This window comes from Neofelis nebulosa, chromosome 10 (assembly GCF_028018385.1).
Source record: "Neofelis nebulosa isolate mNeoNeb1 chromosome 10, mNeoNeb1.pri, whole genome shotgun sequence".
In the NCBI taxonomy this organism is placed as follows: Eukaryota; Metazoa; Chordata; class Mammalia; order Carnivora; family Felidae; genus Neofelis; species Neofelis nebulosa.
The window spans coordinates 62,855,811-62,869,767 of NC_080791.1; the positions used below are offsets into that span (position 1 = coordinate 62,855,811).

At 38.1% G+C, this 13,957-nt stretch overlaps 1 protein-coding gene across 1 annotated transcript; it reads left to right on the forward strand.

Annotated features, from left to right (window-relative positions):
* Positions 1-10,750: 10,750 nt before the first annotated feature.
* On the forward strand, positions 10,751-11,698 carry LOC131487375 (olfactory receptor 56A3). The gene has a single exon (XM_058688024.1). It carries the CDS (start codon positions 10,757-10,759, stop codon positions 11,696-11,698), a length of 942 nt encoding a protein of 313 aa, XP_058544007.1. The 5' UTR covers positions 10,751-10,756.
* Positions 11,699-13,957: the final 2,259 nt, after the last annotated feature.

The following is a 13,957-nucleotide window of genomic DNA, read 5'->3' on the forward strand; positions in this document are numbered from 1 at the left end:
TTGTGCCAGTATTGCACTGTTTTGATTGCCACAGCTTTGTAATATAACTTGAAGTTTGAAACTGTGTTACCTACAGCTTTGCTTTTCTGATTTCACTCATGTGGAATGTAAGAAACAAGGAAACAAAGAGAGAGAGAGAGAGAGAGAAACCAAAATACAGACCCTTAACTATAGAGAACAAACTGAGAGTTACCATAGGGGAGGGGCGGGGTGGGGGCAAGATGGGTAAACAGGCAATGGGGATAAAGGAGTACACTTGTCATGATGAGTGCTGGGTGTTGTATGGAACTTTTAAATGTGTGTACCTGAAACTAATATAACAGTGCATGTTAACTATACCAAAATTTAAAATAAAAATTAAAAAATATAAAGTTTTTAGTTTAAAAATAATAAATAAATAAATAAATAAATAGGAAATACATAGCAATAGAGGCCTACCTCAAGAAACAAGACAAAGCTCACATAATCTCACCTTACACCTAAAGTAATTGGAAAAAGAACAAAGAAAGCCCAAGGTCAGTAGGAAAAAGGAAATAATAAAGAAATAAAGAAAGAAATGACAGAGACTAAAAAATCGACAGGAAAGATCAATGAAACCAAGAGCTCACTCTTTGAAAAGATAAAATTTAAAAACCTTTAGCCAGACTCATCAGACAGAGAAATACAAATACTATATGATTTCAATTATATATGAAATCTAAAAAACAAAACAAACAAATAAATAAACAAAAAGCAGAATCAGACCTGTGCAGAAAATAAACTTATGGTTGCCAGAAAGGAGAGGGGTGGGAAGGTAGGCAAAATCAGTTAAGGAGGTGGGAGATACAAACTTCTAGTTATGGAAACAATAAGTCATAGGAATAAAAGGTAAAGCACAGAGAATATAGTTAATGGTATTTTAATAGCATTGCATGGTAATAGATAGTAGCTACACTCGTAGTGGGCATATAGAGTTGTTGAATCACTATGTTGCATACCTGAAACTAATGTAACATTGCATATCAACCATATTTTTAAAAAGACAACCCACAGAATAAGAGAAATATTTGCAAATTATGTACCTGATAAAGGACTTGTGTCTAGAAAATATAAAGAATTTTTCCAATTCAACATATAAAGACAACCCAATTAATAAATGGGTAAAGGATCTGAATATACATTTTTCCAAAGAGGATATACATATGTCCACTAAACATGAAAAGATACTCAATCTCATTAGCCATCAGGAAAATGAAAATCAAAACCATAATTACATACCATTTTATTCCCTCTAGAATTGCTATAATCAAAAAGGCAGGTCAATAGCAAGTGTTAATGAGGATGTGAAGAAACAGGAATCCTCATACACTGCTTGCAGAATGTAAAATGGTGAAGGCACTTTGGAATACAGTCAGATAATTTCTCAAAAGGTTTTAAAGACTTATTGTATGACCCAAAAATTCTATTCCTAGGTATACACCATATATATATATATATATATATATATATATATATACACAAATATATATATATATATAATATATACAAAACTGTTACTCAAATGCTGATAGCAACATTATGCATAATAGACAAAAAAGGAGTCAACCCGAATGTCCATTAATTGATGAATGAATGGATCAATAAAATGTGGTATATCAATATAATAGGATATTATTAAGCAATAAAAACAAATGAAATACTGATACACACACTACAACATGGAAGAACCTTGAAAACATCACACTAAGTGAAAGAAGGCAGTGTCAAAAAATCACATATTTCATGATTCCATTTACATGGTATATCCATAATAAGAAATTCTGTAGAATCAAAGAGTAGATTAGTAGTTGCTTAGGGGGCGGGTAGGTTGGGGGGCTTGGGAAAAACAGGGACTGGTAATGGATATGGGGTTTCTTTTTTGGGGTGACAAAATGTTCCAAAAATTATGATGATGATTGTATAACTCTGAATATATTAAAAGCCATTGAATTTTACAGTTTAAAAAAAGGAAAAGGAAAAAAATCCCACAAATTTCCAATATTTGGAATGAAAAAAGGATATCACTACAGGGTATACAGACTATAAAAAGATAATAAAAGAAAATTATCAGCAGCTTTGTGCCAATAAATTTTACAACTATACAAAACGGTCAAATTCATGAGTGGCATAAATTATCAAAATTGATTATGATGTTTAATTTTATTTGTCAACTTGAATGGGCCATCAAATGCCTAGAAATTTGGTCACATATTATTGTGGATATTTCTGTGAGAATGCTTTTAGATGAGATTTACATTTAAATAAATGGAATCTGTGCAAAGCGGATTGCCCTTCATAATATGGCTGGGCTTCATCCAATCAGTTGAAGGCCTGAATGAAACAAAAAGACTGGTGTGGTGATAAGCATGAGAGAATTCTCCAGCAGACTGACTCATCTAATTTGGCTTTATCTGATTCTATAGCAGATGGCCTTCAGATTTCAAGTGGAAGATTAGCCTTTTTGGATCTCAAGCCTGCCGACTCACCCTGCCAATTTTGGACTTGCCAGCCTCTCTATACCCATGTGAGCCAATTTCTTAATAAATTGATTGATTAACTCTAGCTAATACACTAATACAAAGAGAAAAAGAAAATCTGAATAAAGTTTCATTTATTGAGAAATTTTATTTTACAACCCTTCCACACACACACACAAAAATTTCGTCACACATGATGTCCATAGTGAATTCTAGTAAACATTTAAGGAAGAAATGGTACTAGTTTTTCAAAAACTCAGAAAAACGGAGTAAAGTAAAAAAATCCTAAGTCGTTTTATAAGACCAAAATTACCCTGATATCAAAACTAGAAAAAAATATTACAAGAACTTTTCAGACTAATTTCAAAATCTTAGCAAATAAAGTATGTACATTTAAAGGGAAAATATAGTATTCCAGGCAGGATTTATCCCAGAAATGCAAGGTTGGTTTACCACTCAAAAATCATTTATTGTAACTTTTCACATTAACTAAAACAATTTTGGGAAACAGAATAAAGTCCAATTCTTCTTTCCAGATATTAATATATTTCACAAGGCAGTTGTAATAAAAACATTGTAGAACTGATTTAAAAATGGTCAAATACACTAACTTAGATAATGATGTGAAGAACAATAGATTCTTATATATGAGAATATAACAAATTTCATAGTTGACCACACAAATCAGTATTATTAGATATCTATTTCTAACCAGTACTAAATAACCATTATTCAGTAAATTGTGTTGACAAAATGGGTTTCCCATTTGCAGAAAGCAAAGTTGATTGAATACTTCAGAAAAATCACAGGTAATATTTAAAATATTTAATAACTAGTATAACAAAATAACACTAACTGATCAAAGTGAATTGGCATCGTGACACATAACTAAAAACTATCAGCTTTCCAAATATGTAACCCTTAATTTCTCGATCCTAAATACATAACAGACACCAGGGCAGTGGTGGGGACAGTCACCCAGAGACATCAGAATGCAGATTTTTATCAACTAACTGTCTTAATGACCAAAATGACTATACCAGAGTAAACAACTTGATATCAGCCCCATGATAGACAGCACAAACCATAAAGACATAAAAATAAAGATAAGACTTAAGAGCTTATAGAAAATATAGAGAACCAACTTTGGGACCTTGAGATGGGGAAAGAGTTCCTAAACAAGAGTCAACAGTAGGAAGTATCAGGAGAGATCTAGACAGGGTTGCCTATAGCAAAATTAAAGATTTCTATTAAAGTGGTAGTCATCAAAACAGTATGGTACTAGCACAAAAACAGACACATAGAACAATGGAACAGAAGAGAAAACCCAGAAATAGACCCACAACCCTTCAACAAAGCAGGAAAGAATATCCAATGGAAAAAAATCTCTTCAACAAACGGTGTTGTGAACGCAGGACAGAGACATGCAGAAGAATGAAATTGGACCGCTTTCTTATACCATACCAAAAATAAACTCAAAATGGGTGAAATATGTAAATGTGACACAGGAAACCATCAAAATCCTAAAGAAAAACACAGGCAGTGACATCTTTTACCTCAGCCGTAGAACCATCTTACTAAACATGTCTTCAGAGGCAAGGGAAACAAAAGCAAAAATGAACTATTGGTAAAAGGCTTCCACACAGTGAAGGAAACAATCAACAAAACTAAAAGACCACCTACAAAATGGGAGAAGATATTCACAAATGACATATCTGAAAAAGGGTTAGTATCCAAAATCTACAAAGAGCTTAATGGGGTGTCTGGGTGGCTCAGTCAGTTAGGCATCTGACTTCAGCTGAGGTCATGATTTCACCACTCATGAGTTGTAGCTCCTCATTGGGCTCTGTGATGACAGCTCAAAGCCTGGAGCCTGCTTCTGATTCTGTGTCTCCCTCTCTCTCTGCCCCTCTCTCGCTCATACCATGTCTCTCTCTCTCTCAAAAATAAACATTAAAATTTTTTTTAAATAAACATTTTTTTAAAAATTAAAAGAAAGAACTTATCAAACTCAACATCTAAAAAACAAATAATCCAGTTAAGAAATGAGCAGAAGATATGAACATTTTTCCAAAGACATACAGATGGCCAAAAGACATATAAAAAGATGCTCAACATCACTCATCATCAGGGAAATACAAATCAAGACCATGATGAGATACTGCCTCACACTTGTCAGAATGACTAAAATTAACATCACAGGAAACAACAGATGTTGGTAAGGATGTGGAGAAAGGGGAACCCTCTTACACTATTGGTGGGAATGCAAACTGGTGCAGCCACTCTGAAAAACAGTTTGAAGATTCCTCAGAAAGTTAAAGATAGAACTACCCTATGACCCAGCAATTGCACTACTAGGTATCTACTCAAATGACACAAAAATACTGATTTGAAGGGGCACATGCACCCTGATGTTTACAGCAGCATTATCAGCAACAGCCAAATTATAGAAAGAGCCCAAATGTCCATTGACTGATAAATGGAAAAATATGTGGTATAGATAGATACATGTAGATAGATGATGATGATGATGATGATGATGATGATGATGATGATGAAAGATAGATAGAGATTATAGAGAAACAGATATAGATATAGATGATATAGATGATATAGACATAGGTATATACAATGGAATATTACTCAGCCATCAAAGAAGAATGAAACCTTGGGGCACCTGGGTGGCTCAGTCAGTTAGGTGTATGGCTCTTGATTTCAGTTCAGGTCATGATCTCATGGTTCATGAGATCGAACTCCATGCTTACAGCATGGAGCCTGTTTGGGATTCTCTATCCGCCCCTCTCTCTTTACCCCTCCCCACTCTCTTTCCTTCTCTCTCTCAAAATAAATAAATAAACATTAAAAAAAAGAAGAATGAAATCTTGCCATTTGCAATGACATGGATGGAGCTAGGAAATAAGTCAGAGAAAGACAAACATATGATTTTGCTCATGTGTGGAATTTAAGAAACAAACCAGAGGAACATAGAGAAATGGAAAAAAAGAGAAAGAGAAGGATGCAAACCATAAGCAACTCTTCACTACAGAGAACAAAGGACAATGTTCTCTATACATTGGGGTTGATGGACAAAGGTGGATGGGAAATGGACAATGGGTATTAAGGAGGGCATTTGTTATGATGAGCCCTGGGTGTTTTTTGTAAGTGATGAATCACTAAATTCTACACCTAAAATCAATTTTACCATATATATTAACTAACTAGAATTTAAATAAAAATTGAAATAAAAAAGTACATCATGTTAAAAAATAGACAAATGTGTGACAGATTAGGAGAGGATGTTAGCAATGTCTAAAACAAGAATTAAATGTTCTAAAACTTAAATTTTTTAATATAAAATTATGTACGTTATCAAGAAAAAAGAAGAGCAAAAATGAGTAAAAAGTATAAGTAGATAATTCAGAGATAGGAAAACCAGAATGACTAAAAACTTTATTTAAAAAACACTAAGCAGGGAGCCTGGGTGGCTCAGTCAGTTAATCATCCGACTCTTGATTTCAGCGCAGGTCATGATCTCACAATTCACGAGTTCAAGCACATTGATAATAAATGATTTTATTATTAATATTAATAAATAATAGCATTAGCATAAAGCTATATGAAGGGCATGATATTAGTATATAATAATGTGAAAAGTGTGGCTATCTCAGTTCAGGGCACCAAAGTCCCCAAAGGAAAATAAAGGAAGGCTTCATGTTTCACAACAATTATTAAGTTAAAATCAAATTACATTTTGTAAGGTCTCATTGTAACAAAAATACTTTCACATGGGTATCCTCTCTGGAAAATGCGTTTCATTTCTCAATAGGTAAAATTGTTGTTCATTTCACTTTTATCATTATAATGTCATGGCTAAAGTCACCATAAGTGAGTATCTAACCATTCAACAACATGGACAGGCAATACCAGTCCTTCACTGAGCATGTGCCTGGAATCCACAAGAATGTGTAGACAAACTTAGTGCATCCTTGGAGGGAGATGATAGCATATATGTACACGAATGAATGCACAGGTGTATATGTAAGTCTTTGACATGCAGAGAAATAACCCACCTCAGGCATATAAACAATATAGCGCCTCACAGGGCTGGGCTCCCAAAGGCTCCTTTTTCTCAGGTAGAGATAACCATCCTCTTCCTTAACTATATGCCTATCTATTCTAGAAGGGCCTCATGAGATTGATATTCTTGATTTCCATCTCCCTCTCAAGGGAATAGGAATGGACAGGTTCCCCCAAGGCAGCATCCCTAAGGCCACTGAGGTTATAAGAGTCTCAGCTTTACTGTTCAGATTTCCAACACCAATGGAGCCAGAACCCATGCTGTAGCATCCTCTGAAAGTGAGTCTGTGAGGGAAATCCCAGAGAGGGACATGCGGGGCAAAGACACCAAGATTTGCCAGAAGGCAGGAGCCTTATTTCTTCAGTCCAGATGTGTATCCCTGTTGTTTCCTGAGTCAAGGGTGCTTGAGTGGTCTAAACAGAGGTAGTAGAGCCTGTGTCCTGTGTGACAAAAGGATCCTTCTTAATTGCCTTGACCACATCTGGGGGTTTCATGTACCAGGGATATAGTTAAACTGACGCTTATCTATGGAAAATTAATCAATGTCTTAGGATAGCTGTAAAATGAATAGATTTTTTTTAAATTTTTTTTAACATTTATTTATTTTTGAGAGAGACAGAGACAGAATGAGAGTGGGTTAGGGGCAGAGAGAGAGGGAGACACAGAAGCAGAAGCAGGCTCCAGGCTCTGAGCTGTCAGCACAGAGCCCGACACAGGGCTCGAACTCACAAGCTGTGAGATCATGACCTGGGCCGAAGTTGGACTGTCAACTGACTAAGCCACCCAGGCACCCCAAAAAATGAATTGATTTTTCAGTCTGAAGTCTGGAAATCTAGAGGCCACACAAGAGAAAATCTGTGTATATATACTTGATTCATCAGGGGGAGAAATAAACTCACTCTATGTCATGACAAAGATCAGAAAACAAAGATGCGTATAAGAGTGAAGAGAGGGAGAATAACTTAATTCAATATATTCTAAAAGCTGAAATGCTAATACTAGAAAAAGCTTCCGGGGGCGGGGAGCAGGGGGATGCTTTTCTTTCTGTCTCTGGATCCAGTCTAAATTTGAAAGATAGACTGGTGGGAATATTTCACAAATTTATCCAAATACCATGAGGCTAGGCAATCCTTTTCATCCCCTCCAAATCTCCAAGTCTGTGTTTCCAGGGTGTCATAACATAGTTCCATCCTGGAGACTGGGGTTAATTCCATAACATAGTTCCATCCTGGAGCCAGAGTTAATTCCCTGCACTGGTCTCCAGCTTCAACTGGCTTCCTCAGCCTGTCCCTGATGGAAGCAAGAAGTAACTAGCTTTGGGGCCTCAGTCTTACTGTTGCCACAGAGAGTCTCTCATTGCAGAGGAAGATTGAAAAAGGAAAAGAAAAATATATATGTATATCCAAGTACTTTAGCCCTAGAGCTGAATAGATACTCATTGCTTGTTGAATAAATTATTGGTTGAAAAAAAAAGAGAAAGGAGAAAAATAGAAAAAAAAAAGACTTAAAAATAAGATGGAAAATTATTCCTTTGTGCTCTCCAGGCATTCTATCTTAGTGCTGGAAATAAGTTTTCCAAGACTGCTCAGAAAAAAAAAATCTGCTTCTTCTAGGTTTCCTTATGGATCCTCTTTTCCTGCAGTAGAGGTGCTTCCATGTGGCTGAATCCTCTAGAAATCAAGCAGGGATCCTACATCCAGTTTAACTACAGTGAGATTTGAGGCCGAGCTAAGAATGATAGTGCTATAATGTTACTACATAAGATGTGAGCAGAGGAGAAGCTGGAACAAAAAATTAAGCGCAAAAGACAAATCCTGACAGGAGGAAGTAGTGTCAGAATTTGACATTGAAATTTGCATGTGCTGGGATAAAATTAGCTGGTATAACAGCAAGTCTACCTTGCATATAGTGTCTCACTGACACAGATGAGACAACTTTCAAACCACTCTGAAATTTACCAAGGCATTGTTAACATATGCTGTCCTTAAAAACAGGAAAAGGAGTGGGAGCTTGTTTTGAAATTACTTTTGCTTCCCAAGACAGACACACAGTTCCTGGCAGACACTAATAGGACAACACTCCCTTGGTTTTGAAGCAGAACATCAAAAGGAATGAAGAGGAGTTGGCGAAGCGGAGGGTAATTCCTACTACCTTTCTCTGACCCAGCAATTCCCAGGGCCATTGGTAAGAAGGGTTGAGGTCTAACAAAAAACAAAGTGACCAGGACAGGAAGTGTGGGAGCAAGGACATACACAGATGAAAACAAATGTGTCATTTTAACAGCTACATCCAATGGCTTCTGATCATTGAAAACTAGTTTCAGTTCTTGGTTCATACTTCTATTAAAAATCCTTTCTTATCACCTCAGCCTCCATTCCAAAAATACCTCACTACTATGGTAATCAACTTTCAAAAATTGTTGTTACCCTAGGCGGATAGATTTCTTTTTACAGAGATTGAAGAACCAAACACAATGTCATGGCATTATACGGCTCAGGAATTCTGACAGACTATCTAACCAATGTTCCTTTGCTGATTAGAAGTAGTACAGTATAGGTGGCTAAAAATTGGGTTTTAAACGAGATAGAACTTTACATCTAGACTGAGTATTATTGTAAGTGATCTTGGAATTTTCTCAACCTTTCTTCACCTCATTTCCCTCATTTGTAAAGTCAGGTAAGACATACCTCACATAGTTGTTTTAATCTCAAGTGAGATAATGCTCCAAATATATATTAACACAGTGCCTAGTAAGTATTGAAAATCCATTGAATACACTGCAGACATTTTTATTTTCTTGTTAGCTAAACAAATGCAAAACAGTTAAGTTTTTTTTTTAATTTTTTTTTAACGTTTTTTTTTTTTTATTTTTTTTTTTTTTTAACATTTTTTATTTTTATTTTTGGGACAGAGAGAGACATAGCATGAACGGGGGAGGGGCAGAGAGAGAGGGAGACACAGAATCGGAAACAGGCTCCAGGCTCCGAGCCATCAGCCCAGAGCCTGACGCGGGGCTCGAACTCACGGACCGCGAGATCGTGACCTGGCTGAAGTCGGACGCTTAACCGACTGCGCCACCCAGGCGCCCCAACGTTTATTTATTTTTGAGACAGAGAGAGACAGAGCATGAACGGGGGAGGGTCAGAGAGAGGGAGACACAGAATCTGAAACAGGCTCCAGGCTCTGAGCTGTCAGCACAGAGCTCAACGCGGGGCTCGAACTCACGGACCGTGAGATCATGACCTGAGCCGAAGTCGGACGCTTAACCGACTGAGCCACCCAGGCGCCCCAAAACAGTTAAGTTTAAATACTGAGGAAGCAGAGTAATTTCCACACATGGGATGACATCTGAACAGAACACCAGTGCCAAGTGAACAAATCTAGGGACCCTACACAGCATGATTTTTAAGACTCCAGATATGCTGATCTCAAACATGTTGCAGGCATCTCTCACTGCAACAGGCAACTCTTTTTCATGACTTTCTTTGGACTTGCTTTTAAAAGTCAGCAGGAGAGGAGTCCTGGGAACACTTCACTTTCGTGTGAATGAAGTTCATCTTCACCTACCCCCTCTCAAAATATTCTGCATACTGCTCGGTCATGATTCTTATCATTGTCTTTATATTTATCTAACCTTATCACCCCCAGTGGATTATCACTTCCTTGAGAACAAAGATAATCTTTGTGTCTCCTGTATATAAAGGGTAAATAAAAAGCACACAGAAAGAAAGGAGTCACAACACTGAGCAGTACCTGCTGTGAAAACTGGGGACATTATCTAGGCAACTGGGTAGAGAGATTGAGAGAGGAATTACTGAAGACAAATCTCACCACCTTCACATTGCTGAAATCAGGGGGTCTATTTTATCACAATGTTCAAAAGTAAACATGCTGCTCCTAGCTAACTGAAATTACTAATTCGATTTTATAAGATTGTTTCATTAAGAAATTAGAAATATTCAGGAAATGAGGAGAAACAAAATTTGCTGAAGATTTAAATGAATTTCTTTTTTCTGTATGTAACATGCAAAATCCCCAGTTAAGGCAAAATAACCTGATGGAGCCATAAGTTACATCCAATGAACTCGAATTTTTTTATTTCATTTTAACCACAGTCAGAGGTTAATTTTGATCCTAATTTTTTAGATCATCAAAGAAAATCTGTAGAAACAGAATCCACAAGATGACAACTCATGGAAATGACTCCACTAGGGTTTCAGACTTTCTCCTGAATTGTTTTGTCAGGTCCCCCAGCTGGCAGCTCTGGCTGTCCCTGCCCCTCAGCCTCCTATTCCTCCTGGCCATGGGGGCTAATGTTATTCTCCTAATCACCATCCGGCTGGAGGTCTCTCTACACCAGCCCATGTACTACCTGCTCAGTATTGTCTCCCTGCTGGACATTGTTGTCTGCCTCACTGTCATCCCCAAAGTCCTGGCCATCTTCTGGTTTGACCTCAAGTCCATCAGTTTCTATGCCTGCTTCCTCCAGATGTACATCATGAACTGCTTCCTTTCCATGGAGTCCTGCACATTCATGGTCATGGCCTATGACCGCTATGTAGCCATCTGCCACCCACTGAAGTACCCATCCATCATCACTGACCAATTTGTAGTCAAGGCTGCTGTCTTTATTTTGGCCAGGAATGCACTTCTTACTGTGTCCATTCCCATCCTCTCTGCCCGGCTCCATTACTGTGGGAGAAATGTCATTGAGAATTGCATCTGTGCCAATATGTCTGTCTCCAGGCTCTCCTGTGATGATGTCACCATCAATCGCCTCCTCCAGTTTGCTGGAGGCTGGACACTGCTAGGATCCGACCTCATCCTCATCTTCCTCTCCTACACCCTCATACTGCGAGCGGTGCTGAGACTCAAGGCAGAGGGTGCTGTGGCCAAGGCCCTGAGCACATGTGGCTCCCACTTCATCCTTATCCTCTTCTTCAGCACCATCCTTCTGGTCTTCGTGCTCACTCATGTGGTGAAGAAGAAGGTCTCCCCTGATGTTCCAGTCTTGCTCAACGTCCTCCACCATGTCATCCCCGCAGCCCTCAACCCCATAGTTTATGGAGTGCGGACCCAGGAGGTCAAGCAAGGAATCCAGAGATTACTGAAGAAAGGGTGGTAATAAGGACAACAGGATCTCTGCATTTCTAATACATGATGACTTATAAATCAGTTAATGGAAAATTGGGTTGGAACTCATAGCTCAAATAAATTGAGATAGTAAGTTCAAGGAAAGAAGTAAATTTAAATCTGAAACAATTTCTTGACTCTATCCCTCTGCTTCAAATCCTAATGCTCCCCCAAGAAAAATCTCGCATTTCTGTGACTTTTTAAAAATTTTTCCCAATCTTTGGAGTTCTATTCTGTCTGAAATATGAGAACTCAGGAGGATGAACTCTATAGTTGAGAAATAAATCCCAGTTAATACTGTATTTACATTTCTATACAAGTAATTTTTTAAATATAAAACTGTGGGTATCAATGCCCTTGGTTGTAACATTGCTATTAATTTATTACTGTTTTTAACCTAGTTGCATAATGCAGTTGAAAAAGACCACAGTATTTAAATGTCAGGTCTGAATGATGAATAATAGCTAGAGTCCGTAAGTAAATCTCTTTCCATTACCTCCAACTAAGCCAGTAATTTTCTTCTCTTCCCATCTTTGCCCAAGCAAAGACTGTGCCTTTTCTGGTGCAACCCTCAGAGGGCTAAGGCTCTTGCAAGAATTGCTCACATGTGGAGAAATGAGATTTACTGGGTTTCAGAGAAGTTATCACACAAAGCCTCTTTGGTGTCCTCACACCAGTGTCTGTGCTTGAAGCTTCATCTTCAGAATTCAAAGACTCACTCTGCAATGTGTGTATAGGTTTCTGCTTTGGTGTACTAACATGTCACAGCATCAGAAGATGTCCCAGCAATGAAACGTTAAGCTATTAGGGCCTACTATTAATTAAGCAAAGACTTCCTAGGCAACTGCTCTGGTATAGAAACTTTGTTAGAGTTTGAGGACACAAAGATGCACAGAACAAATATGCAATCATTGAGGAATGCATATGCTATTTTTTAGACAGAATATAAAGCAATCTAGGCCCTATAAAATTGAAGAAATATTTTCTTCCACATAGAAGGAGGTGGAAAGAAATGAGGTATAAATAAGCACAGTAAGCAACTTACAAAAGAGAAAATTCCTGAGATGGTGAGTTAGAAGTTCTGAACTCTAGTACTTGCACAACCACATACAAGATTGTGACTGGAAACAAATCAGTAGCCTCACTGAGTTTCAGCACCTTCATCTGTTACATGAAGACAGTGAACTAGTTATTTTAAAACGTATTGCTTGTTCTAAGAGTCTATGAAACCATGTTTTGCCTTTAGATAGGCAAACCCTCTCCTTTCTCCTTTCTCCCTTTTTTCGTTCAGTCCCTGTGGCTGTTTCCACTTTTCCACTGTCTCTCCAGCTGCCTTTTTTGGGGGGTGGGGTGGTGGGGAGGGGTGCTTTTCCCATACTCTCCCCACACCCACCCACCCACACCCACCTGTCTCCATCCTCTATCCACAAGCAAAAACAGCTCCCTGCCCTCCACGGCTTCTCTTTTCCCCAGTTCACCTGTCTGAGCCGTGTACCTGGCTCGGCTAATCATCAAATCAGTTTTCTAGGTGTGCAAGATGGTTTAGTGTTGATCTGGCTGCATTTCAGAGACAAGAGACGCAAAAAAAACTTCCATGCTTTTCTGACACCTTGCCTCCTCCCCTAACAGGTAGGTGGAATACAGCCATAGAGAGGGTGGGGCAGAAGCCCAGGGCATTGTCCACAGGGGAGATCTGCAAGTAGCAGGGCCCGTGACAAAGAACAAATGGCTATTAAAAGGTGACAATCAGGATGCCTGGGTGGCTCAGTCAGTTAAGAATTCGACTCACTCAGGTTACGATCTCATGGTTCATGTGTTCAAGCCCCGCATTGGGGTTCTGCACTGCTGGTGCTTCTCTCCCTGCCCCTCCCCCACTGCTCCCTCTCTCTCCCTCTCTCAAAAGACACAAATAAATAAACTTTAAAAAGTTAAAAAATAAAATTTAGAAAGAAAACAGGTGGCTATCAGTCAAGACCTGGCAAAGGACTAGAAATCAATGTAGAGATAGTAAATGGGAACTCACATCAGAACCACAGCAGGGACACGATCCTACAAACCAGAGACGTACAGGAGAAGAGGCTGGAGTTCAAATGCTGGACCTATTATTATAATGGTACTATAGATGGAATGCTACAGCACAGAGAACATTATATCTTGGGAAAATTTAATTGGAATGGTGCTCAACATTAAGCATCTTCTTTAAATATTGGTTGATTGCATAATTTCATCCTCATTACTCCTAGACTGGATG